We start from the raw sequence: 26447 nt of genomic DNA on the forward strand, positions 1-26447 counted from the left end.
TATAAACTTCTTATGCTTTATTTAAAGTCTCATGTTTGTCATTAAATGTTATATACAAATCGAGAATTTATAATACCCATTGTCATAATCATCATTACTGTTTGTTACTTATAGCTGAGTTTTATGAAAGTGCTCTGTTAGAAGTGCAACTTTTGTCTGAATTAGTATTTAGTGGACTATTGAGTGTGACAATTCAGTTCACTCAGACTGTTTTGTTTTTTTTTACTATAACTATGTAACTACACAGTAAGCCTAGTATTTCCCCCTTAGCTCTTGTATTAATGAGAAACAGTGTTGTCTAATATTACTGTGTTATTTGTAATACAGTAGAGCTCAAATAACTCCCTCAGGCTTGGTGGCCATACTGCAGCAAAGGCTTTAAAGTCAGACAGATTTCCTCTCCGCACAAAGAACTGAAGTATTTGAGCTTTTCGTTGGCTTTGCTAGTGAAAAATACACCAACTTTCCTGGTATCAGGTTTGTGCAACAACACATTTGTTTTACTTGTTTTAAAATAAACCAGTATTTTGTTTTCCTATGTTATACTTCTAATAATTAAATTTAAAAACTTTAAAACTGAAGTACTTGGTCTTTAGATGTTCAGCCCTGTTCCTCTGTTAAAAGCTGTGTCAAAGGGCATATTGATGCAGTCACATAGCTGATGTTCCTATATTCCCTGCTCATTCAATAGGAAAATATGACAGGAATGCTGTCACTGTGCAGTGACAAAAGTTTGATATTTTCCCCAAATGAAGTCTCATTAGAAAGAACTTAAGCCATTGAGACTTGAAGGGGTTTGTCTTGTTAAGTACTGTCATGCCAGGGAAGTTGCTTTCTTACCTTTTCTGTTTAAGAAATGAGCACTTGATCAGTCTCTTCCCATCTCCCTCATATACTTGTTCACCAAAGGATTTCCTCCCATGCCAGGTTTCCAAAATTCAAGTTGAATGATGCAGGTGGATCTTGTTCACCTGTGCTTCAGCTGTTGAATTCCACGTAAAAGGGTCTTAGTCCTGCAAGGAAGGTATTAAAACTTCAGGTTTGGACAGAATGGTATTTTTCCCAGTAGATGAGAAAAAGACAATGACTACAAGAAGCAGGTAGCCGTGTGCTTCGGTACATTGAATAACTTCTATCAATACAGTTTATATATTCTTCCATAGCCTTTAATCTAAAGACATATTAGGGATTTTTCAAATTAATGTCTTGATTGCAAATCAATCATGTATTGATTAAATAGGAAATAAACACCATCACCAGGACAATTGTAAACCAATTTTGTAACAATGTGAAAAAAATTTTGCACTGCCAAATGTATTATTTACTATCACAGGAAATAATGAAATTGTGATTCACAATTACTTTAGTTTTGCTTTTTTTTCACCTTCCATTTACTAAGTAGGACTAGCATATACCTGTGCAGGTATATTGCCTGGATTATGTATGTTATCTTTCATTTTGCTGTTTAAATACATATTTCCTTTTCTAAACATTTTCTCTGATATGGTCATACAAATAGTTGACTCTCTAATACAAGCAGGGACAAGGGCTGGCATCACATCTGCTGCCCATCATGCCAATTTCTCAAAATGTATGTAGGATTTGGAGAGCAAAGGGAAAGAGTGGAGCAGTGGAGTAAACCATCTTACATTTACACTTTCTCCTGTAAGATATAGATTATGACCATCAAGATTTCAGATTAATCACAGTAGCGTTCAACAAAAAATATCTTGATTGTTTAATACTACAGCCAAGGATAAGATGCTGAGTATCTGTAACTGCTCAACGCTTAGTAAAACCTGTTTATAATCTCTACATAATGTAAAAAGCAAATTTGAAAGTGCCGTGGCTCATCTGTATTTTCTTAAAGCTAGCTTGCCACCATTTTTGTTAATTACTTGACTAGTGCCTTACATCTATACCATTTACATACAAATGATTTAGTTAAGACAGAGGTGGAGCTGTGGGCCCCTAGTGTTGCACTGCTCTTTCTTTTGTTCGGGTTCCTCAAACTGAAGCAATTCCAGGCAGTGAACACATAGTCAAGGTCTTCTTTCGTGCCCCGTACCAGAAGAATGACATGTTATTCAGTGTTAGCATTTATAAACCTAGAAGTACAAGTGGGAGTGCCAGTGACCTTACAGCTCAGCGTCTCATTCTGTGTAACTCAAAATGGAAAAAGGAAAATCTTGTGTTATGTTATATGGATTGGAAATGCTGTCCTGGGGTTGAATGGCTCATAGAAAGGATTATTATAACAACATTTCTTTGTACAAAATTCCCTTTTCCATATTCCTGTAAGGTCATCTGTATCATCATGTGATTTGAAAATTTCAGTGGTAATGTTGTGGTGCGGTGAAGATCTGCGTTGTGGTTTAACCGGGCAGACAGCTGAACACCACACAGAACCATTTGTTCACCCCCACCCCAGTGGGACAGGGGAGAGAATCAGAAAGAAAAAGTAAAACTTGTGGATTAAAACAAAGACAGTTTAATAGAATGGGAAGGGAAAATAATAATAATAATAGAATATACAAAAAAAGCAGCGCGCAATGCATTGCTCACGACCAGTCAACCAATACCCGGCCAGTTCCCGAGCAGCAGTCCCCTGGCTAACTTGTCGCTAGTTTATATCCTGAGCATGATGACGTACGGTGTGGAATATCCCTTTGGCCAGCTGGGGTCAGTTGTTCTGCCTGTGCCCCATCCCAGCTTCTTGTGCATTTCCAGCCTCCCGCTGAAAAGTCCTTGACTTGATATAAAAATTTCTTATCAGCAGCCAAAACATCAGTGTATTATCAACATTCTTCTCATCCTAAAGGTAAAACACAGCACTACACCAGCTACGAGGAAGAAAATGAGCTCTGTGCCAGCTGAAACCAGGGGACAATCTGTTTTATGTGTCTTATGTGAGAGGTCTCTAGACTTAGAAATGTTTTAAATAAAATGTGATAATGGGACAACAGGAATTTGTTTGAAGGTTTTGGTAAGTTTGGAAGCTTTCATTACAAGATCATTGGAAACAAAACCAAAACCTGATGAAGAGGCATAGAAAAAGGTAGATGTTGGTTTCCAGTCCAAATATAGTGGAAGGGGAGAAAAAAACTCGTGGGATCTCAGACCCATAAGCACGGTGCATTGTGAGAAGAGAACTCTTACCTTTAAAAAGGGCACACTGTATTATCAGCATTTCTCTCTTTTAACATAATAGAAGACAATACCACATACTTTTGGAGAAGGACCAGCCTTGCCAGAGCACCACCCTTTGAGAGGCAAACAGAGAAGGTGGCATGTCATTCTTTTGCAGGGCTCAGGAATCTATGAGACTGAGAGAGAACCACTGAAAGGTGCTGAATGAAGATGAGTGAATTGCAAACATCGTCTGAAGAGCACTTAGGGGAAGAGGCAGCAAATAACTTTTTTGAAGAAATTCTCAACTGCATTCATCAAACTGAATCAAACTGGTGCAGAGTTGCAGTTCCTCACCTTGCTTTTGTGATGATTTGCATTCAGTACGGGGTAAGAAGCTTATGCAGCCATTATACGAACGAGACTGTTAACACAAAGTAATTTGTTTGGAAAAATTCTTTCTGTTGGCAAACATACAGATGTGAGATTATATATGCTTTGACTCTTGAGTATTTTAACTCCTTGACCATGTGGAAATAACTTAGGGGCTGTGTGGTGTCTTTTTTCTTAAGAAAATAAAGCTGCAAACATTGCAACATAAAAATCTGATGTTTTATTGCTTCCCTACTTCTAATGAACCAATGGAGATATCAGACATAGAGTTCAAGATGATTTTTGCGAACAATATTTTCTTGAACCATTTGTCTTTTTAATATCCACTATATTTACAATGTTGGATATATCAAGTGGTAGAATAATTTTCTGTTTGAAGTTTCTCTGGAAAGTCTTTCAATGAGGGGACAAGGGTGGTTTGTAATAGGTTTTGACCCTATGTCTTTGAAATCACTATGTACCTAACATAGATAATGGAATGGCCCAACACAAATTAACTTAAAAATATCTGCTTGCAGTTTCACTTTTCTAGTATTACCTTTTTGCTAAGGGTTTGTTAGAAAGGCCTTTTCTATAAATTTTGCCAGTAGTTGACTTTTAAGTATATAAATATTTATTTACTTTTTACTTTATTTTGCATACTCTTTCCATCACTGTAGCTATTGGTGGTATTGCCTTTTATCAGGGTGGTTGGTTTTTATATAATTTCGTCTCTATACGTGATCAACTTTACATTATTATTTCATGTTGCTTTTTTGGCATCATAATAATTTTTAGCGTAGGAAATTATAGAGTCACAAAGATGAGATTGCAGCTTCTTTTATTTGTCAGGGAAGATGGAATATAAGTGAACAAGCTGAGTTTAACTGAGTAAAAAAAATCCCTGATATAAAACCAAAAGAATATCGTAAACAGCAGATAAAAGAATCAGAAAAAATTATTTAGACAAATTTCATTCCAATTAGCTTGCAGGTGAAAGTTTCTTTTTTAAGTGCTATAATCCACAAAGGAAAAATAACTCCTAGTTCAAATGCTAAGGTCTCTGTAGTGTACTACCAAGTTTCAGAGGGAAAGTGTTTTCAAGGTCTTTTCATGAATGATGTGTTATGGAATGGGGTCACTCGAAAAGGAATAATTACAGAGTGATCAGAAGATTTCTTTGAAAAGATTGTGCTAGACCTTCTGTGTGCTTTGTGGAAGAACAGAAATCAGTTTTGCTCCTAGGGTGGGCTAACAAAATTTATTGTGTTTTTGCAGCTACTTCTATCTTTGCCCGAAAAGCTGCGCGCCTCACCTCCGCAGTGCTCTCGGCCTCTGGGAGGTCATTGCCAAGAAACCACATCTTGGAGTTGTTTTAAGTACAACAAACTGCTGCACCATTTGACCAATTGAAAAAAATCAGTTTTGAACTCTAATGAGTCTTTGCTCATCTCCTGTCTTGGCACTACCAGTCGTTAAATAATAAATTTCTCTCTGATTGTACTTCTTTATGTGCTTTTATAATCTTATTTGTATTGTGTTGTATTTTATTTGTACTCAGCTGCTTCTCTTTGTCTCAGAGCATGGACTTACTAGAAAGAATTAATTTGAGGAATACTTTTTCACCCTTTGTATAGTGTTCACACTGAGGATCTGTGATCTACAGTGATTCTTATTCATTTGGAATATAGTAATTTGTTCCTGTCAGCACACAGGGGCTAGTTTGTTGTTTTAAATTGATGACTTTTGTTTTTGTTGGCTTGCTCCCCAATACAAATTGAACATCTGACAAAAGTCTTTTTGTCTGAAAGTTCAATCGAGATAGGTGCTCTGTGTTGCTTAACAGTACGAGTTGGGGTCCCCAAGATAAAAGTTGCCTGAACGCCAAGTTTTTAGTAGAGCTTGTTTGTGCAGATAACAGAGGTAATCCATATTCCTCAGGTCTATGAATCAAACGGACAAAGGAAAAATAGGTATGCGCGCCATTCTCTTTGAGATAGCGGACCAGTAGTTTCTTCTTAATAACAATGGGGACTGTCTAACCCCTGAGAACAATGGGAAGCTGACACCGGGGATGTTCCTATATGAAGTTAGAGCGATTAGAAGATTCTTAGAATGCTTCTTCCCCTTTAGCAGATAGTGCCAAAATAAATTATTCAGTGGATCTGGTTTGGGGTGCTCTGGCAATTTTTGCTTATATGGGATTTTGTCTGCTTAGAACCTAATTTGGATTATTATAGATTTGAAAGTTGATCCTTAATACAGTGTAAGAGGAAATCCAGCCACCAGGTCTGGACTGTGTTTTCCACGGTGCTACAGACAAACATATGAGCCTTAGTGGTCACCTATGGAAATACTCTTTAGGAAAACATGTGTTGGTTTCTAATGACCCCTTGCAATGATTCTTCAAGGATAAAATCCGATACTGAAATATCCTCCTTTTGATGAGGTGGTTAAATCAATAATGTGAAATCCAAACTAGGAATCCTAGTGGTCTAGCAAACACTTTCTGATAAAATAGTTTTACGGTACAATAAATACTTTTCATCCTCAAATATTCCCCAAGTCAGCTGTATGTAACTATGCATCCAATTTTTCCTTCTTAACTGTGACATCTCTTAATTTTAGAGTTAATGCTCAAGTGTCACTCTTCTGGTTCACTGCAGGACAGGTTTTTCCCAGGTTCACAGCCATCCAAGCCATGCATTTAGTTTTAAAGACTTCTTGCTTGTTAAAATGTTTTACTCCTAGGACATATTTATAGGCAACTTGTGTATAATGGGACAGCTGGAAGTTCTTAGGATATCTTTGAGTAGGAAATCACTGCCAGTTTGTATGAGAATTTTTTAATACACAAATGTACTAGTTAATTCTGTATCCATTTATTTGCAAGTATCACCTGAAGGACCCTAATTCTTGCTTATTTCTCTCATATCTGTAGGTTTCTGATCTATTAATTCAAATCTAGTGATTGTGCATTTTTTATGCCTTGCAAAATCTACATAAATAAATAGATAAAAGCATAGATAGTTCATCATACAGTGTGTTTAAGATCAGTCGGAACCAGTTTTCTCTTTTTTTCTTGATCTTTCAGGCTGAAATACATCTTACCTGTTGAGTTATTTCTTTTATTGAAATTTCTCCATCTCTCTTGCAGAAAGTTTATAACAAAATACTTCCAACATGCAAACTGATATTCAATAAGTTTTTAAAACAAGATTATATATGGATAGGTAGATTCATATCATCATGCTTCCAATAAATGCACATTTGTGATCAGAGTCAACAGTTCTTGTTTTAGGTCTTATCAGGTATATACATCTCCGCTTGAGGTGAACAAAAATATAAGCTGTCACCCAACAATAACCTAAACTTTTTCCTTGAGGCCGCTACTTCAAAAGTCTTTGAAACTGTTGTGATGCTGTTATAATGCTTGCCCTTCTCCTATAGAACCATAAAGCCGCCTGTAGTAACAATGAACAATGACAACAGAAAAATGGCAGCATGGGCTCTTCAAGATGACTCCTCTTGTTGGTTGTAAGGTGGACGATCCTCTGTGGGATGTGAGCAAGGGAGGTCACCAGGGGAGTCGAATATCTGAGCAGGGGGAGGGAACCAGCAGGGAATGACAAAATGAGTGGTGGGAAAGGGAAGCAAACGTGATGTTCCATCACACTTTGTGGTAGAAAGAGGTAAGTGTTGATCACACTGGAGAAAGTATGTGACAAACTGGGGAGAGAATGTACAAACTGTGGGAGATGTAAGATAGAAGACTGATGAATGATAGGGACAGGGAAAGAATGGTGCATATGTCACTTTAGAGTTTAATGGAATGGTTGCTATCACTCTCTGTACCTTGAGTTCATTTTCAAGTTGAAATTTTAACTGGAGATTATTACCTAAATTTGGGTCTGTCCCTGGATGCTTAGGAATCAAAAATCCAGATATGTGTTGCACACTTAGATTTTTTTTTTTCTCTTCCAGTCTTTATATTCATTCTGTGTGGATTTTGCATGTCAGATTCATGAACTGGAGTTGGAAATACTGTGTTTGCCATATGCTATCAAACTTTGTTTTTCTTTGTATCAGATCATCTGTATTTGATGCTAACAGCTTTGTTATACCAGAAGGTTCTAAACTGTACCATACAAGAACAGCTGGTGGGGTGGAGGGACAGATGTTTGGTCAAATGGTACTGGGCCTTTCTTGCACTTCAAAGGGGCTGAGCAGAGGTATAGCTATGGAGTGTAGTTCTACTCTTCTAATCTGAGTAATTTGAATATTTGCCATAGTTTATTAAGAGATTGGGAGAGCAAATGACCCATATGAGCAGAAATTGGAAAGCGATTCATTAGATAATTTTTCTCTTTCTATGGAGCTTACCCCGTAAAGATGAGAACCTCAGAATTAAATTCATCTTGCCAATATGTGTCCCATGTTACAATATTCTCTGATATAAACTAATTTCTTTTGATTGATATTTCTTTGTTACCTTCTTTATCGGAGCTTCACTTTAGTTTTGTTCAAATGAAAAGTGGGATAACTTTTGAATTTAATCTTTGCCCTGATATTGAGATCTGAGCATCTCTCTTCTTGTACATGAATGCTTGTTCAGCTGCTATTTGAATAAAAGAGGTATTATGTAAGCAGTAACCATCAAGGTTTATTAAGTATGAAGATCTTAGATGTATCTTAAACTCCCTGAACGGCTGATCATCACAAACTGGCAGCATCTACTGAAATGAGAATCGTTCCATCTCTGCTGTGTTCCTTAAGATTTCCCCTTGTTATCCATTAATGGCCACTATAGGAGGCAGTACAAGTTCTGGACTAATTGAAGCTTTGACTGATATGGCAGTCTTTATGCAGTCTTACATAAAGCGAGGTTTTCCTTAACGTTCACAGTACATTGTCTTGACAGTGAAAATCTAGGCAGCTATAAGCAAGATCAATAGAAATGTGTAAGCATTGCTGGTGACAACATAGGAGCAGGGACAACACAGAAATAGTCAGTGGATTTTTTGAGTTTGGACATCAATATTTACTGGGAAATGAGCTACTGCCAGTATCAGTGTTTCTCATTATTCTTTTTGTTGTATGTTGGTCCACTTAGAGGCAGAATTTCTGACTACGCTACAGGTAAGGAGAAAAATAACAAGTTAGCTGGAGCCTGTCTATCAGAAAGACACTTTAAATGCCAAATATTTTGCAAATACCAATATGTTGTATAAATATACTCCCTTTCTGTTACACTGTGTTGCAAAGCTTAAGATTTAAGTTCTGAAGAAATAAACCAAATAGGGAAGGGGTGGCTATTTTTGATATAGATACATGCATTATAATAATTTATTTTCCATCCATTTTATGCACTTTAAGGAATGGATGTTGTTTACAAGTATTTTCACTGAATGGGGGAGACTGAGGAGCTCAAATGCAGAGGCAGTATAAAAAGGAGGAGGACTTTAGTTAGATAAATTATAAGTAGTAGATTTGTTATTGACTTTTATCTCAGGTAGTGTAAAGCAAGAACAACTAATCATCAGCTTGTGATAAAGCCAGAAAATGACATGTCTGAACATCGGGCTGGTATTTTATCATATTAGCTATTGATTTAACACAGCGTGAAACAACTGGTTCTGTCCCAGTAGTGCCTGGTGGGGAGCAGTGAAGGTACAGATTTACTCTTCCTTCAATCTGCTGCAAACTTCAAAGCCCAATTGTGACCACTTAACTACTAAAATTACTTAACTCAGGCAATTTTTCTCTTTCTCATATAAGACAATGTGTCTGTGTGTAAGTACACATGGAATGAAAGGAATCCCAGCTAAATCATGTCAGGGCACAAAATAAAAAACTCAGGAAACATGGACAGTAAGGTCCAAAATCAGTTTCGACTGGGCTGTGTTCTACACAAAGGGTTTTTCATTTTTCTTTTTATTAATCAATAGTTTGAGCTAATGTGCTTATGGGCCAGAACAGCTGCATTGAAATACAGAGTGAACACCATGTGGGTAATTTGTATGCAAACCACCTTAATTATGCTGGTTTTCTATTTAATTATGCTTTGCATCGAGCATTATTTTATTTTGCATTTAATGCTGAAGTCAGAAATTATCCTCTGCTACTCTCATTCAACTGAGTTTTTCATATTATGATTAATATTTTTAGGTCTCGACTGAAATTTTCACATTCTCTGTATTAGTTTCAGGAATGGAAAAACATGTATTGGTATATAGGTGGAAAGATACCTCCGAGAGAGAGCGTGTGTGCTTGGTGAAAAAAGGACAATGCCTATAAATAGCGTTTTGTGCACCAAAAAGTATTTTTGGACAGGCCTGCTGAAGTTTCTTTGTTTTAAAATAGATCCTATCAGAGTGGCACAAATGTAGGTGGGACAATTCAGCTGCCTTGGAAGCATCTAATTCGTGTGCCTTGCCCTCATTCGAAGTGTCCAAAATGAGATCTGGCTTTATGATTTCCTTTTTCTTTACTCTTGGAGTTCACAGTGGACAAAATGTATATGTTATTAATAGACCTGAACTCTGTAGCAAAACTGTGCTTTTAACTGGAAAGCCTAAAAGCCTAAAAAAATACCCGCTTTCCTAGGCTTTACCTAGTGCTAGAAATCCAGGGAGTGGGAGAGCTGAAAAAGATGATGGTAGCATTGAAAACACCAACTGCTTCAGCCCAATTACAGACTTTCCATTCCAGTTGCTGATGTCCGTAGTGTCTGGCCAGAGGGTGCAGGTACAGCCTGATACAGACCATTCAGCAACAGCTGGAGGAAGGAACCAACACCTGGACGCTTCTTTCTGGGAAAGGAAGGAGCTGGTGGAAAGTACCAGCAGATGTCTTGTTACTGTTAGCAACGGGATCTTAGGCTCCAGATGAAAATACTGGCTGAAACAAAGATGATAATGTTTATCATCATTTAGCATGAGCCAATTAGTGTCAGCTACTTAGTTCAAAAATCTTAAGCCTGCTTGAGATTTTTTTTCTCCCTGCTTCACTGTCTTTTGGAACATTCCCTTTAAAAGTTGCCCTTCATAGGATAAACTTCTCCCCTTGGATGAAAATGGCTTCATATTTTCATTTTCTCCAATACACTGGAGTTCATCTTCCATCTCCAAGATTTAGCACACATTTGTCTTAATTACGAACCTACGACACAGCATAAAGGCTTTGGCCAACAAGACAGTCTGAAGTGCATGATCCTGTTGTGTAGTTGCTCCTTGTCCCCTAAATAGCGTTTGCTGGATAAATGATTAAATGAAGCTGTGTGGTAACAGGCATTATTAAAACCAAAACCAAACCACAAAATCAAAACAAAGAACCCACCAGCCGCCCCCCCAACATCAACAAACCACAAGAAAAGGAACAAAAGCAAGCTTTCAGTTAGATAGATAGATAGATAGATAGATAGATAGATGAGTTAGGTCATTACAACAAGGAGATTAATTGAGGTGGCCAATGAAGATTTCATAAAAGAAATGGTGTTTTACTGGAAAAAGGCACTAGTTCTCTATTTCACTGTCATCCTTAACAATTTTCCCTAACAGGTAATTTTGCAGAGAAACTTGTAACTCTTACCTGAATGCTTATTCTGTGCATGTGTCAGTTCTAAGTGCAAAGTTCTGCTGTAGTTAAACCATATTCAAAATAGGCTTACTTTTCTAGTTCTAGTTTTGCTGATCTTTAAATTGAAGTTATTCATATCTAGTAGAGACTTCTGGAGAAGAACAGCAGCTGATATGATGTTAATGACTGACTTCCAATGCCTGACATGACTTTTAAAAATCTGTTTAGGAGTAGGGGTCTTCTAGGATTTGATATAGAAACTTAAGTGATCATATTGACATCCATAAACATTTTTGCAGATTAGCCTGAAAATGGTTGAAAATCAATTTCTCTGTCAACAAAACTGGCTTAAATTTTGATTGTTCCTATTCTTTGCATCCAGATTTGTTGTTGATGCCACAGTCTAGGCATGTCCATTTTGCCTTGAAGTCCAAGTGTGGACCTGTGCTATAAACGACAGAATTTATCCCACTTAGACCCTTCTAGACCTGAAAGAAATAGCCAAGTTGTGGGTTACTTTGAACCTGTATCAGATGTGGTCTTAGTGCCAAGGTATCCTTGTTTTCCAGCTGTCATCTGAGTTGAGGAGAGAGGGTGTTCACGCCTCTCCAACCTTGCACTTGCCCTTTCTTCTTGCCTTTTCCAACCAGCAGAAATATGAGTAGCTATATTAAGAAAAAAAAAAAAAGCCAAAGAAACAAAAACCAAAACCAAAACGAACAAAAGCAAAAATCCCCATGAGGCTGAGGGGAGTTATTCATTGCTATGTTTGGAGAGTGCTATCCAAGCTCAAACAATGCTTATCTGAAGTTTTCTTTGCTTGAATTTGTAATACTTTTATTTCATTATATTACTCTTCGATAGATATGGTCTTCTGTATATTGGAAATGATGGCAGTGAATTTTTGAGCATCCCATAAAACACGGAGTGGGGGAGAGGTCAGCTAGTTCCAGACTTTTGAATTATGAAAAATCTTTCCTTGTCTAGGTTGTTAAGTTTAAAAGGCACAGCTCAGGTAAATATAAGTTGTTTTTCTAAACCCAAATGTCTTATTCACAATAGAAGGCATCATCTGTTACTCTGTAAATGCAGAGGAACAATCAGTTTCGTTGCTTTCACAGGTCTCTATCTACAGCACGTGCAATCCAGCAGGTTGTTCAAGCATCAGCGATGTTGCTGGCACACGTGGTCCGCTGGTCACGAGTTTGAGATGGAACCAGTTTGTGGGCACAAGCTGCGTTTTTTATGACCAACATAATACAATGTGTTGTATCCTCATGAGGGTTTGCTTGACCTTCCTCCCTGCCCTCACCCCGTAATGAAACCAAAAGCGTGTTTGATGGTGATTATTGAAAAGAAGATTTATAGACCTGTGACTTCTACTTAAAATGGGTGACTGTATCTCTGCATTAATTTCACATTAGCACTTGAAGTTGGATTTTTCTCTGCTGTTGTAGGAAGCTGAAGACATTTGACGGGGTGGCAGAATAGAGGTTTTAAGTTGTGTGTTTCTCTCTGAGTTACCTGCAATGTTTTTTTTGTGCATACAGGCAGGGCAGGCAAGACCAGGAGGGGCTTAGACATTGACTTTTGCCTGCCAGCGCATACTGTTGAATCGATTCTTTCAATTGGAAGTTTCATAGGATTTGTAGACTAGGTTTTATTTCCTTTTGGACAAAAATGTACCAGCTTTGGCTTTTATTTTCATAAGGAAATGCTTGAAAATCCAGCATTGCGTGAGGTTGTATATTAACACTATGTAATTGTTTTCCTGCTTCGTACATGCAATTGATAAGAACCAGGCTACTGAGGAAGAGGAAAATCCCTTTTGAATTGCACTCTGAAGTGTCCAGTCTACTGTTCCTTGTATCATCTTTGCAGAGAAATGTAGAAGTTTTGAAAACTGAAGTCTGAACACAATTTCTTAAGCAATTTCAACAATTTTCACATCCTGGAAAAGTGTTTTTGTGTTTCGGTTTCAATACAAGATTTAAGATTGTTAAGTAATCACTTATTTTTCTTCTAAATGCGTTAAACTGTGTCTTTTGCATTTCTGTTCAGGAAAAAATAGCTAAGTATCTATTCTGAAAGGCAGAGATGAAAGTGTAAATGCTGCAGTATTTAGCAGTCCGTTTGAAGATCGGGTCACTTCTTTCACCTTGCTTTTAGCAAGAGCAATGGCAAAACTCACTAGTTGCAAAGTACACAATATAAAGTGTAATTTATTCCTACAAATTATTTCTGCTTGTGCTTTTTTAACATCTAGAGCAGGGCCAGACTCTGAAACAGATGCCTGACGATTTTTTTTAAACCTCTTGTATATACTAAGAAATTCTGTTGAGTTTTGTATGAAAGCAGATGTTTGTGGATAAATAAACCTAATTTGTTTATGCATATTTCACACACACACAAAATCTCTTTAATCTCTTCTTAAAACACTGAACCTGAAAAATTGAGAGATTGGGATGGGAGGATTTGCTGGGTCTTTTGTCTGAAATGCACCTCGGTTTGCTTGTTTGTTTGGCATTCAGGAGGGGGAAAACTGTTCTTTAGTCCAGGGATGAAAATGTGCGATGGTTCATATCAATTATTTGGCTCATTGCTGAGAGCGCGTTGGAGTGAGGGGGCACTGGCTAGTTCTGGCCTTCACTAATGGGAACGTTTCAGAATGGGGATGAGTAATTAAAGTATAGAATGTGGAAAATTAGGCCAAAATTGAATAGAAATGAATAAGTATGTGTTCTGTTGTGCAGATGTTGGAAACAGATTATTTTGGATACCTCTTTCTATCTACATCTTGGTTGCCACGTAAAAATTGGTCATACACCATGTAGATTGTTTCTCTTCCCATTCCCTTTTCTGTTTTTTTATGTTGTGATGTATCTGTATAGGTAGTAATTTAGCAAAATACCCTGTCTGCCAGGTGTGGGAACTAGCTGATTGTATTGTAATACCAGATCATTACTTAATTCATATGCAACCTAGCCTAGCACATGGAAAGCATTATAAATCTATTTACAGTGTGGCTGGTCTGATGATAACATTGTATTAAATTCCCAGGTGAGGCAATTTAAGCAATTGCTTTGCCATGTGTAGGCCATGGAAATTAACTTCTCATATGCTTTAGAAATAGACGAACTTCATTGTTATGCTCAGATTAGTAGTATAAGCAGAATTCTTACAGTCTGGTTACATGTACCCTACTTCACATGTAGAATCATACAGGGGGGTGGTACTGCAGATCACAGATCTTAATTAGTTTAAGCTGAGTTAATTCATTTCAATTCTAATTTAGCTGTGCTTGCCCATGAACACATTCAGTTCTATTGGGAAATGTTAAGGCTTGGGTCAAGTAGACAGATTGTTTAAAGCCAAATTGCCAGACAGAACTGAGCAAGTGTATCTGTTTGAACAGGGCTTTAAGAAAATCGCCCAATCATTATGCAAAAATCCTGTTCATAAACCGAGAGAGATCTGCCTGGAATCAGAAATTCTTCCTTGTCAGAAGGTCTGGGTACTGTAGTACATTTAAAACAGCCCCTGAAACTTTCTCTGTCTTGAAGTCCTTGTGGAAAGTCGCTTAACCCTTTTGTGTCATTGTGTGTTTGTGTGCATGCTGCGGCCGAGTGCAAACACGTAAACTGAGTTAAAAACACTTGTGTGCTTAAACTCTTTGTGTCTGCATATATAAGAAAATACAGGGAGAACTTCTCTATATGACAGACCTTTACAGACAAAAAACCTGCTCACAGAAGCTCTTAAACCTATACTGAGCTGCCCAGAAGTGCCTTGGATTACAAACTCTGTAAAGCTTCTGTCTTTTCTAGAAACATACATATAAAGTACCAGTAGACAGTGGTAACTGACAACTAAGACTAAAAATGTTGACAATTTCTTGATTTGCCTGGTTAGCTTATGTATAGAAGTCATTAACTATTTATAAAATGCATTATGAATTGGGTTCCTTCAAACTGTAGCAGAGTGTGTGACATTTCCAGCTCAAACTATCATTCTTGCATTTGGCTAAAATACTTATTTATAAACAGCTGATAGGTGTGAACTAAAACAAAAAATCTAAACATTATTTAATTGTAGAATTCAGATGAACTGAACTAATTCTGATAGCCACACTGAAAAGTGTTAGCCAATATTGCTTTAATAAAAATAAGAATAGTAATTCAAGATATTGATATTTTGGACAAATCCTGAAAGAACAAATGAACACTTTAGTTCAAAGGACTTTGCTTTTATAATATTGATTCATTTGGTAGTGAAACTGTGATCAAAAGTAGTATCAAATTATTTATTGATTATGGCAAAGAGTTACATCTAATTGTAGTCTAAGGGTTATTTCTTTTAATATAATTGCTGATTTTCAGATCATGACAGATTATTGCAATGAAAGAACAATGATACAAATATATTTAAGTTCGGTGATGATGATGTAAAAGATTATAAAGGACCTTTAAAAATTGTATTGCTATTAACATTTATTTCTCTCCTGTGAAGAACATTCATTTTCCTTTCTCTCATGCAGTCTCTTATGAATGAGAATATCAGCCAGTTAAAGCTTTCAAACAGATGATGTGTAACCAACGACCCTCTCATTCTCTGCATGTAATTAGGCAACTTTTTCACCGGAGAACAAGCTCATGAGGCATCATACTCCTCATCTCAGCCTAATAATGATAAATACATTCAACACTAACAGAATCAATGGGGCTGAGTCATTTTGTTAAATAGGGAGAGACTGTGCAGTTGAACTACTAGACCTCAAATGGGAAGACTGAATCTTAATCAGAAAAGAAGATTAGGTATTTGTTGGTATATATTTGTAATTTTCTTCCTTGTTTGATGTGTACCAAATAATAATAGGAAAATAATATAATTGAACAATCTATGCCAATTTGTTGGCTTTTTGGTGAAAAAAGAGAAAAACAAAACCTATCTCCATATGATATTTTTGCATACTGTGGAGTGTTTTAGTCCCCCATAGTGATGAAATGAATAATTTAAACAGGCAGCTCTGATACCACAGCCTGTTTAAAGGTTCTCGTTTCCTTTAATGCTGTAGACTGCTTTAGCTTGGTTAGTGTGAAACTGTGACAGCTGAGATCTCCAAAAGATTTGGCACAATTCAGCTCTTGTAGTAGGCCCATGGAATGCTTTGTCCTTGGTACGTACATCTGTAGCTTTAATATATTATCTAGATCTGAGCATGAGGAACTGAAGCGCAAATTGGTAAGCACTGTAACGGTGATGATGGTAGTAAAGGGTGAACTATACAGGAAAAAGAGCTAAAATGTGTTGCTCTGAGATGACCAATACAAGGCTTACTCCACTGCTGGGTTCCTAGTGAAACAGATAACCTACTTCCAAATTTATTTGTCACAAATGTAATGAATTGCACTGTGCTCAGTATAATTTCTAGTGGGTTATTTCCTGCGTCCCAGTTGCCTTTTATTTTGGCATGATTGTGCAATGAGGGAACATTTGAGGAGGGACTTGTTTTACTGAGTTCCTGCTGATAGTGACCACCATGGCAGGGTGTGCGGGAAGCTCCCAGTGATAAATGAAGGCCCTACAGCCTATTTCTTGCTACCTTGGTTTTCTTCCTCTCATGAAGTGAAAAAGTGATCATAACTGCACACAAATATAAAAAGATTTTGGCCAATATGTTAAAAATCCTTTCCTCTTTTAATGGTGAATTTAGGAACATTAACTTAGTCAGGGCCTGTTATTTGGCCAACAAAAAAAATTGAAAGCTGGGCTGATGTCCTAGTGGACTTCCCCGTTGTTCCACTGAATGTTGTGCCACCTTGGTGATCTTCAGACATTTGCATTCCGTTTCTCGGCATTTGATGTAGTTTAAAATCAATATGATTATCAGTTCATGAGCAAATCTGGTGCTCATAAGCTGTGAGTAACGACTGTCTGTCATAACGATTTAATGAATGACTGTCTCAGTTTTGTGGTGTTCCCGTGACCTGCTGTAAACCAGTGTTTCCTTGTGCTGTTGCTTTCTCTGCTTCCTTTGCCTGATGATTTCTGGTCCTTTCCCTGTAGGCCTTCAGAACCTTAGCAGCATAGGAAATGCTTGTTAATTTTCTACATCTTTAAGTTCAACCAGTTTTGTCAAACGTGTTTTGTTCAGCTCAGTCTTGAGTTCTTATTTAGTGGCATCACTGTAGCGTTATGCTGAGTTCTAAATCGAGCCAGCAAGTTCTTCAGAAAAATGCATTTGGTTCCTACATGTGCATTTCTTCAATGCTTCTGATATTAGTGTGTATTTCTTGTCAAGGTTTCCTGGTTGTCAGAACTGGAATCACACATTATGTGTCTTGAGCTTCACTGAAGCTCCTTTCATTGCTGAAATGTTGAGGATGTGACTGTCTTAGAAGTGCTAAGATTTTGCTTTGCAGATTTATCAGCAGTTGAAGAACTTTTCAATAACTTTTACTTGCAGATTTTTTTTTATCAAATAGGTATCCATTAGGGGGCTCTCGAGGTTTAAGATGATCAGCCTTGATACCAATGGCATCGGAGCTTTACTTCCTAACCCTTTTTTCTTTTTGTTTTACAGAAAAGGTCACGGATCGCCTACAGTGATGAGGTGCGGAATGAGCTCCTGGGGGATGACGGGAATTCCTCAGAGAACCAGGTAGGATGCTAATCAAGAAGCCCTAGTGGGTGGCTGGAGGGTGAAGGAGGTCACTGCCACACTGGGCTTCTCAAGCTGCTCCTTAACAGCATTAGCAACAACTCATGTGGAAGTGATACTGTTTAATGCAAAGCTGGGGTCTTAATCAACTTCAAAATGTTTCTTGGAGATCTTACATTTAACCCTTTAACTTGTGATCACTGTCTGCTATCTTAAAAAAAATCTTTTCTTCTCTTTTCTTTATTATTTAGTACTTAAGAAATAACTTGAAACGCGCTGTTTGCCGACAAAGCCAAGGTCTTCACCTCAAACACACGTAAAAGGAATAAAAAAGTACATAATGCAGCTTTGATAATAATGCAGTATAATTAAATCAACACTGGCAGGCAAAACAAATGGAAGTGCGCTCTCAGAATTAGGTAGTACCCCACTCAGTTTCCTTGTGTGATTCCTTCCCTAAACAGATTTTCTCTCCTTGTACCAAAACCACAAGATGTAATAATAAGAGCATGCTTTCGTAACGCATGTTGTACTAGAATGCAGAGTGCTATCCGTCTCATTTAATGCAGGAAAGCTCGATAATCCAGAGGCTTTTTAAAAATCTTGTACCCATATTGTTGTTCTGAACACTATGGTGAGGATCCTGCTAGACTACTGAAAATTCTAAAAGCAACATTATATTCAGGGGACACTGACCCACCTGTTAATATTTCTTTTGGTGCTGAAACTTGTTTGACAACCTCTGTCTGAAAGCAGAATGTTTTGTTTCATTTTGAAAATTAAGTCAGCTATAATCAAAGTTGTGCGTTTTGAGTTGGATGTTAGATGAAAGTTTTCTTAAATATCAGATTTTCCCTTCTGACCAGATAGAATTTAAATTATTTTAGTAGTAAAAGTGAAGGTTGTTTAAATGGTTACTTGATAAATGCAATATTAACTAAGGAAACAGAACCATGTTACGGATTTTTTATTGTCTTCTACTCTCAATATAAGCTAAGTTACACTAAGGACTAGAAAAAAGAAAGGCTTGGGAACTTATCTCAGTACAATGAATTTTAAAACACAGACCCCTTAATCCTTAATCTTACACAGCATGGTTAAAATACTGCATAAGTTTTAAACTCTGTAATAGACTTTATTGCATACATTAATGAAATTTTACACCAGATACAATATATCTGTAGTATACAGAAACTCTATGCAAAGGGTTAAATTTGGAAGATTTATATATCATAGCAAGGGGAGATTGCAAAATTTGAATAAAATAATGAGGGGTTTTTATCCCTAAATAATGAGTTTCTGGAAAGGATGATTTCAGGGAGAAAAGTTTCACAGTCTGCATGTCGCGATCGTAAATTCAGTCCTGTGAAAGTATTATGATTCTCATTTTATTTCTTTTAAGGTGCTGCTATTTTTACATTTCAAGAAAAAATTGTGTGAATTCAGACATAAAAGGGCAATTGTGATAAGAAGCTTTACTTATAACAGAATATCTTATGTGTAGGGATGAGATAAAATATTTTATTTTCACTTTTTAAGGAATGGTTTAATAACTGGTTCACGTGCACTTTTTGCGAGCTATGATCTTTTTTCTAAACTTGGTGGAAGAAACATGGTCTCATCTCAAGGAACCCGATTATACTTTCAGCCATTTGTCAACTTGAGTTTTTTCTTCCAAATGACTTCTTTCTCAAGTGGAAGAAAAATGTGGGTGGTAAAGGAGTTTATGTAGTAACCCAGCTTGAAGTTACTACCCCCATGTCTTTGAAAGCTCTGAATTTCTTTCATTTCTTCCTTGAAAAGTTATGAAATATCACCATAAAGGGGTCAACTAACTTCTTTTAAATATGTGTATGCCAATATTTTAAAATATATATTTTATTGTGTTGTTTGAATAATAAATATCACAGCCTTTTTCTTATAAAATATCATTATTTGTACTTACATGTGTGTTGTTATGGGTACAAGCATTGAGTGCAAGTGCAGTCTGGTGTTGAGCTTGTCAGAATGTGCAACTGTCTAAATCAAGTGTGAGGTTTGGGTACTTACCATATAGCGAACATGTTATCTCGATGTATTTAACTCAGTAACCCCAGGTTTAATACACTTTCACTCCTACACATTATTATATCAATGGAAAGCTTGAACGAGATGATGAAAGGATGCTTGGGTATAACTTTCAGCCATATAAAATATTTGAAGATGTTTCAAATTCTTGCTTTAATTTTATTTGATGGAAATAAACAGAGGTAGAGGGACTGACCCTCACCCTAATATATGAGAGTTTCACTTATTGATCGGTTTGGGTTAGCTTGAATTAGTTAAACTGAAAGGTGGTGGGGTTTTTTCCCTAATTTAGTCACCAAACTTTGAAAGAGGAGAGAAGAGGGATTCCTCTTCCAACAAAGGAGCTGTTGAAAAAACAGCTCAGCTCAGAATTGCTCCTGTACCAATCCACAACTATTGGTAAAATCTGCCAACAGAAATACTGAATATCTGGTTAGATTGGGGCGTTATGCAAGGGAAATGAGATATAAGCTGTACATTTTAAGTATGGTCTTTAGCATCATGATAACATTTGCAGAATGTTTCTGGTGGAGGGAGAAGACAAAAAGGAACTTGATGTGTACCCACTAGTATGACCATATTGAGTATCTAGAAATAAACAAGGTGCAATTTGGATCCTTTCATTATTCAACTTCTGGATTTTGAGCTGAGTTTCAAGGTACAGTTACAGCAAAACACAGACAAGTTATAAGCTCTAATAAATAGGGCCATAGACAGGAGTTTCCAGTCGTTCTTCACAGAAGAAAGACTGAAGTATGGAGAACATATTGAAGAATTACTAAGTTATGATTGGTCTTCTGTTCTTTTTTTTCCTAAATGGCTCCCGTAAGTAGCTGTCATCATGTGTAGATGAAAACAACCTAGAATAGTATTGCGTTATAATGATTATACCAAGAGCTAACTAATTTTACCAGATAAATGTATACAAACTTCCTGTAAGAAGTTATAAGAATCATACAATACTGCTCTTCAAAAGTATTTGTTTTTTTTTTTTTATTTGTGCATCTTTGTTTAATTAGATAGTGACATAATGCTCTTAATGCATTTAGGGTTTAATAAAGTCATTGCTTAGTGTGCTTTAATTTCTTTTTAATTTGAGTTCGGTGAATGTAGTCAGATGAGGCACATACAGAGGCTGAGAAGCAGAAGACATCCCTTCTCCCATCAAAAAAGCCCCACCTCACAACCCCAAACCCAAAACCTACTGTGTACACTGGGTTGTTATTAACATTTATTTTCCAGGAGTGTTCTTAAATGGGCTCTGTTACTTTTAAGTCTTATTTGTAATTCTGGCCATTACTGTTTATCAAATCCCTTGGAAGTTTTGAGTTTTTCAGTGCAACGATACACTACTTAAAGTTGTGACTTCACTTTAATAATCATAGAACTGGTTTATGTGGTGATTCATATGGTTTTCAGAAAGTGTATGTTGGGTTAAACCAGAAAGTCTTCTCGGTCAAAATAGTGTCAGGTGCAGTATTACCAGCTTCCTAGAAATACAATAGTATTCCTTTCTCTTTCGCACCTGTGTTCATTAATAAGTTTAAATAAATTTGCATTAGGTTTAAATTGCGTGTCCATATACGCATACACTGTATATGTGATTTGTGGTGAACAAATATTTTGTGGCTACTTAATTTCTAATTACAAAGTTCTGAGCATATTAGATTTGGGCTTGCTGCGCATAAAGTGTGTCAAACTTCAGCTACAGACCAGGGGGTGAAGTTGGTCAATTTAATTCCCCAAGATCTGAAGAAGGTCGGTATCATTTCATATAGCCCTGGCAGAGCAGATCATTACCAGACACAAATCTGTTCGTTACATGCCGAGGGTTTATAGCAAAATAAATAGACTGTCATCATAAGTTCAGAAAATTGTGTGTTCGACCCACGATAATGTGTAAAGGGCGTTTAATAGAGTTCAGCATTTATTCGTTATCTATATGCGGACAGAGACGGCGGTAGCGTTATCAGCTCTTTAAAAAAAATTCGGTAGTTTTGTGTGTCACGTGATGTGCCTCGCACACATACACACACACACACACACACACACACACACACACACACACACACACACACACATTCTCTCTCTCTCTCTCCATTTCGCTCCCTCGCTCTCTGTGGCGCAGTTTTGATTTTAGTCGCAGCAGAAGGCTTAACCACAAGAGATTCCACTGGTTCAAACCAGCGTAAACCAGATTTAGGGTTTTTTTTCCACCTACAAAGAACAGATTACCTCTTGTATCGAATTCTGTAGTGCAAACAAAAAAATATCTTTGTTTCAAAAATATGCTGATTATCATAACCTAAAATGGTGGCCGTGCGCGGCTTAATGCTGTTTACAGTTGAGCGGTAAGCATTAAAAAAAAAATGTTTCGAAATAGAAAAGTAAAAGTAACACATTTCCATCAAGAGCATTGTTAAATGGGGGAAAAATACATCTTTTGTTAATTTGAATGAATATCTTTCAGGCAATGTTTAAAAAAAAAAAACCCTCTCCCATTACTTAGCTTAGCTGCAAATCCCACGCAGAGCTTAAATTCAGCCATGCAGCACAAACAAGATAGAACATTTTTGTTTGGGACCTATTGAAAAAACAAATGTGTAGCATTTTAAAACTCTCATTGATTATGGCAGGGTGGCATGCCCAAACGGGCTCTATTGCCGGAGAGTAGTTTTAAACTTTGGCCCTTTAAGTATCATAGTCAACTGAAGAATGGTGGCCTCCAAAGAAAAGATAGCTATGCGACCAACTCCCAGATCATCTCTTTCTAAAGAGCCTTAATGTTTGCCTTTTGGGGGAAAAAAAGGGGGGGAAGATCTGGAGAAAGAGACCAATTTATGATAGGCCAAGCACTTGAATTTAAGCGTGGGTTTGGCGGACAATGCAGTTTTCTTTATACCAAATTCTAGCAAAGTTCCTTTAGCTCCATAAGGAAGAGCCGATGCAGTTGAAGTTGTGTGGTAGTAGCCCTCCTAATTACATCTCGTTAGAGCCTCGTTGTCCGTTTTGGTAACGAGGTGAGCCATGCGATCAGTTTTAGATGAGCCATATGAAACAATAGAGGATAATGGAGGTTCTTTTGTTTCCTTCATGCTGGCGAGACTTTATTAGTAGTAAACATTCTCAGCTTACACACGTGTTGAAAATTAGTGTGATGAAAGTGTAGGTGAAGTATCAGCATAAACTGAGATAATGATGTAGCTGTTGTAATTTCGAATTCAACTGGAATCGGTGAGAGAACTGTAATTTTTTTACAAAGAGCCACTCTAACAGAGACGTGTTGTGAGTAATTATACATTTTGTTCCAGTACAAATAATGTATCTGTCTCTCTAAGGGGAGAGCATATTACAGCATAGCTTGATAATCAGACTGGGCTTTTATTTTGTTTTATAGTAAACCTGCCAGAGCAATATTATTAATAGTGTTAGATTGTGTTGATTTACCAGCATAAATCGCTAAATATAAATGTATATACTACATAAGTATACACACACAGTGTATATAAATACACTGTGTAGTGGTCTAGGATTAGGAACCTCAAATGGGTCTTTTTCTGAGCGAGATGTATTTCATGTTGTTCCCTATTCCTTTGTCTGTTTTTAAATACGTTATGCAATAAATAAGAATTTGGAGCCATTAACTAAGCTGCTGCTTTTTTTTTTTTTTTAAGTGGAAAAAACCCACTATATGTGGCTCAATAATAAAATCAGACAATATAGTTACATTAGAACTCACGTATGCAAAATTTCAAATACTTGGTTACATGCTATAAAGATGCAGTCTTCTATTAATAAGTTAGATATCCTAGTAAAATAAGAAATCAGTTGTCACAACTAAAATATACAGAAAACATTCTGAAAACTTGTATATACAAAACCACTTCAGCTGTACAGTCTTCGAAGGGAGGAATAGTAAACTTGTTTTTTTCTTTATAATATAGACTTCTATGAAGTCATTCCCCTTTATTTCATGATGGTGTCTTAGATGTGGTTTAAAAGAGAATTTCACACTATTCTCTTTGTTTAATGTGACAGTGTGAGAAAGTGATCTTTATTCGTTCAAAAAACTCTGCATGTAGTCTATGTTTAGGTTCTTTTAATGTGTTTGTCTGTGATTTTTAAATGCTAAACATGTAAACAGATAAATTGTCAATGTTAATTCTGTATCCTGTCACACAACTGATCTTTCTTTCCTGCCATTTCTTTCCTTTTTATCTTTTTTGTGCGTTCATGTTGCAGTTGATAAAATTACGTGAAGAGGTGAGTACTTTCTTGCTTTTTGTTGTCTAGCTTTCCCTTTAAAGCTGAGTTTCTAAATCTGAAGTAGATCTTTTTGTTCATTGTTGCAGGGAAATCTACACAAAGCAAAAATATTGATTACATTGCTTTAAAATATTCACTGTTGTGCCTCTTTTTCCCTAATAATTGTATACTTACATAGGAATCTCTAGATCAAACCTTAGAAATTAACATTCTTTGATAGTGGAATTTTTTTTAAAGGCACTGGAAAAAGAAGGGGGAAAAAAGCCTCTATTATTTGATCTCTGCTAGAATACCATGATCAAATCAGGTACAGTAATAATCATGTTTGCACCACAAAATCTTTGATAGGTAAATACATTTATGCACTGATATTGAATGTCAAAGCATTGCTTTGGTAAAAACCTGTGCTGAAACACTGTAAAAATTACACAGTATTTCACACTGGTTTGACTTTGGTGTGGGGTATTCAAGTAGCTTATGTCTTATGTTGGATATTGTATACCCACTGAAAGTACAGTACAGGTAGACCTATGCACACATATCAATATTTATTATTCATTTGTGCATGCTGTAGATCTGTAGGTGTAACACTAGAGATCAGTATTCCAGAACACCTTTCTTCCAGTTATAAAATGACTCATAAATATTTAGAGAGAGAAGCCTGTTTTAATGGTCAGTTCCTCAAATGTTTCAGTATATTTTCTGAAATTAATATCCTCTGTTACTGCTGTAGCAAAGCAGGTATCTGAACTGTTGGGTATTTTTTATTATTCTCCGATAGCCGCTAAAAAGAAGGTCTTAGTAAAGTCAAGATTACTTATGGGTCAGACTTCTGAAGGGTTTTATACAGAGTTTGAACCAGTGAAGCATTCAAATAAATATATTTAGAAGCACGAGTATTTTAACATCACGTATTTGTCTGGTATCTTCTTTTTGAAATGTGTGCCCAGACATATCAGTAATGAACGCTGAGCTCTGCAGGAAAGGATTTGTAAGTTTTAGAAATGGTGATGACAAAGAATCGTAGAGTAACCAGATTAAGGACAATTACAGAGAATTCTTGAAAACAGTCAGATATTTGTGATATAGAGATTCTTTCACTAGTTCTCTGAATGCTTCATTTTTCCTCCTCTTCTTGTGGAGCTGATATTAATATGTTAAGGCTACAGAGTAAAACACTTAACAGAAATATTAAACAAAATAAACATGTAACCACATGAAAGCCCTCCCACCACTGCTGAGCTCCCCTCCCCAATAGTCCCAGTATTTAAACAGATGACAATATTGTTGCAAGGGTTTGCATAGCCTGATTTCTGAGATTTTTTCAGAAGAACAGGGTTCATTTGCTCATGCCTTTAACAACACCTGCACGTCTGCTCCTGTGCTTTTGTAAAACAATGTAGTAGGATCATTTCTGCTCGCAAACATGGGTTATAGTTTTATAAACATAAAGATTACTAATTTGTAAATTTACTCTGAAAATTTAATCAGATATAAAGAACAAAGCTGCTACTTAACTGCTCTTCTTTTTGAAATAGCTATGAAGGCAAATAAGAAAACTCAAAGTATTATTGCAAGGGGCTGCACCTTGGGAGCTGTACTGAACTCAGTCATACATTTGGAGCTTATAAATCCTCTTTGTTACCTACCTAAAGCATTTTTGACATTGCTTTGGGTAATTTTCTTTTTTGCTTTTCCTTGCTAGCCTTATAAGGTACCTTTTTCCTCTCTCTGCATATTGTGAGAGCAGCAGCAAGTGGAACTAAATAAAGGGACTTATCGTTTTGTCTGGATCAAAATTGTGCAGGTAGAAAGAAATTATTTAAAAAACAATTGTTATCATTCTGTTCTCTGTGCTTAGGTACATGTGTTGGATGGCTTGTAATTGCAATGCTGTTTTTATACCCGGTGCAAAATTCACATTAAAGTTTAAATGAAGGCCAGGACAGTGACTCAGGCATAATTCTTAACTTGTCATGTAGTGAAACATCAAGACATCCCCAATTATAGTTCTCCTAAGGAGGTATGAACTGATCATAAAAGAAATTGTGGTTTGCCATACTGTTTGTTAATAAAACCTGCGCTTCCTCTCATTACAGGGCTCTATTCTCGCACGCTTGCCGTACACAGGCTTCCATGGAGGCTGTGCCGCTCGCTCGTTTGAGCTCCTGAGATCTCAGTTTGAATCCAGCCCACATGGAATGACTAAATCTCTAGTGATAGCGTGCCGCTTTGCAAAACTTCCCTGTGTAACTCCAGACAGAAGCTGTGTCTGAAGCTGCGAGGGGCGCTGAATCACCTCGCTCCCACCCCGCGGGAGCAGGGGTGCGGTGGGAGAAGGCGTTTGGGGAGGGCTGGGCAGCAGCTGAAAGCA

The 26447-nt window shown here is 36.8% G+C and overlaps 1 protein-coding gene across 2 annotated transcripts in view; it reads left to right on the top strand.

Moving 5' to 3' along the window:
* The window catches only part of VTI1A (vesicle transport through interaction with t-SNAREs 1A), a 266769-nt gene that overhangs the window by 36095 nt on the left and 204227 nt on the right, over window positions 1–26447 (top strand). For both annotated transcript variants that reach the window (XM_082054239.1, XM_082054238.1), the window contains exon 4: window positions 17663–17740. In XM_082054239.1, coding sequence (XP_081910365.1) covers window positions 17663–17740 — 78 coding nt within the window. The remainder of the gene's footprint in view (window positions 1–17662; window positions 17741–26447) is intronic.

The sequence above is a fragment of the Streptopelia decaocto genome, assembly GCF_964273445.1.
Source record: "Streptopelia decaocto genome assembly, chromosome: 5".
Classification (NCBI taxonomy): domain Eukaryota; kingdom Metazoa; phylum Chordata; class Aves; order Columbiformes; family Columbidae; genus Streptopelia; species Streptopelia decaocto.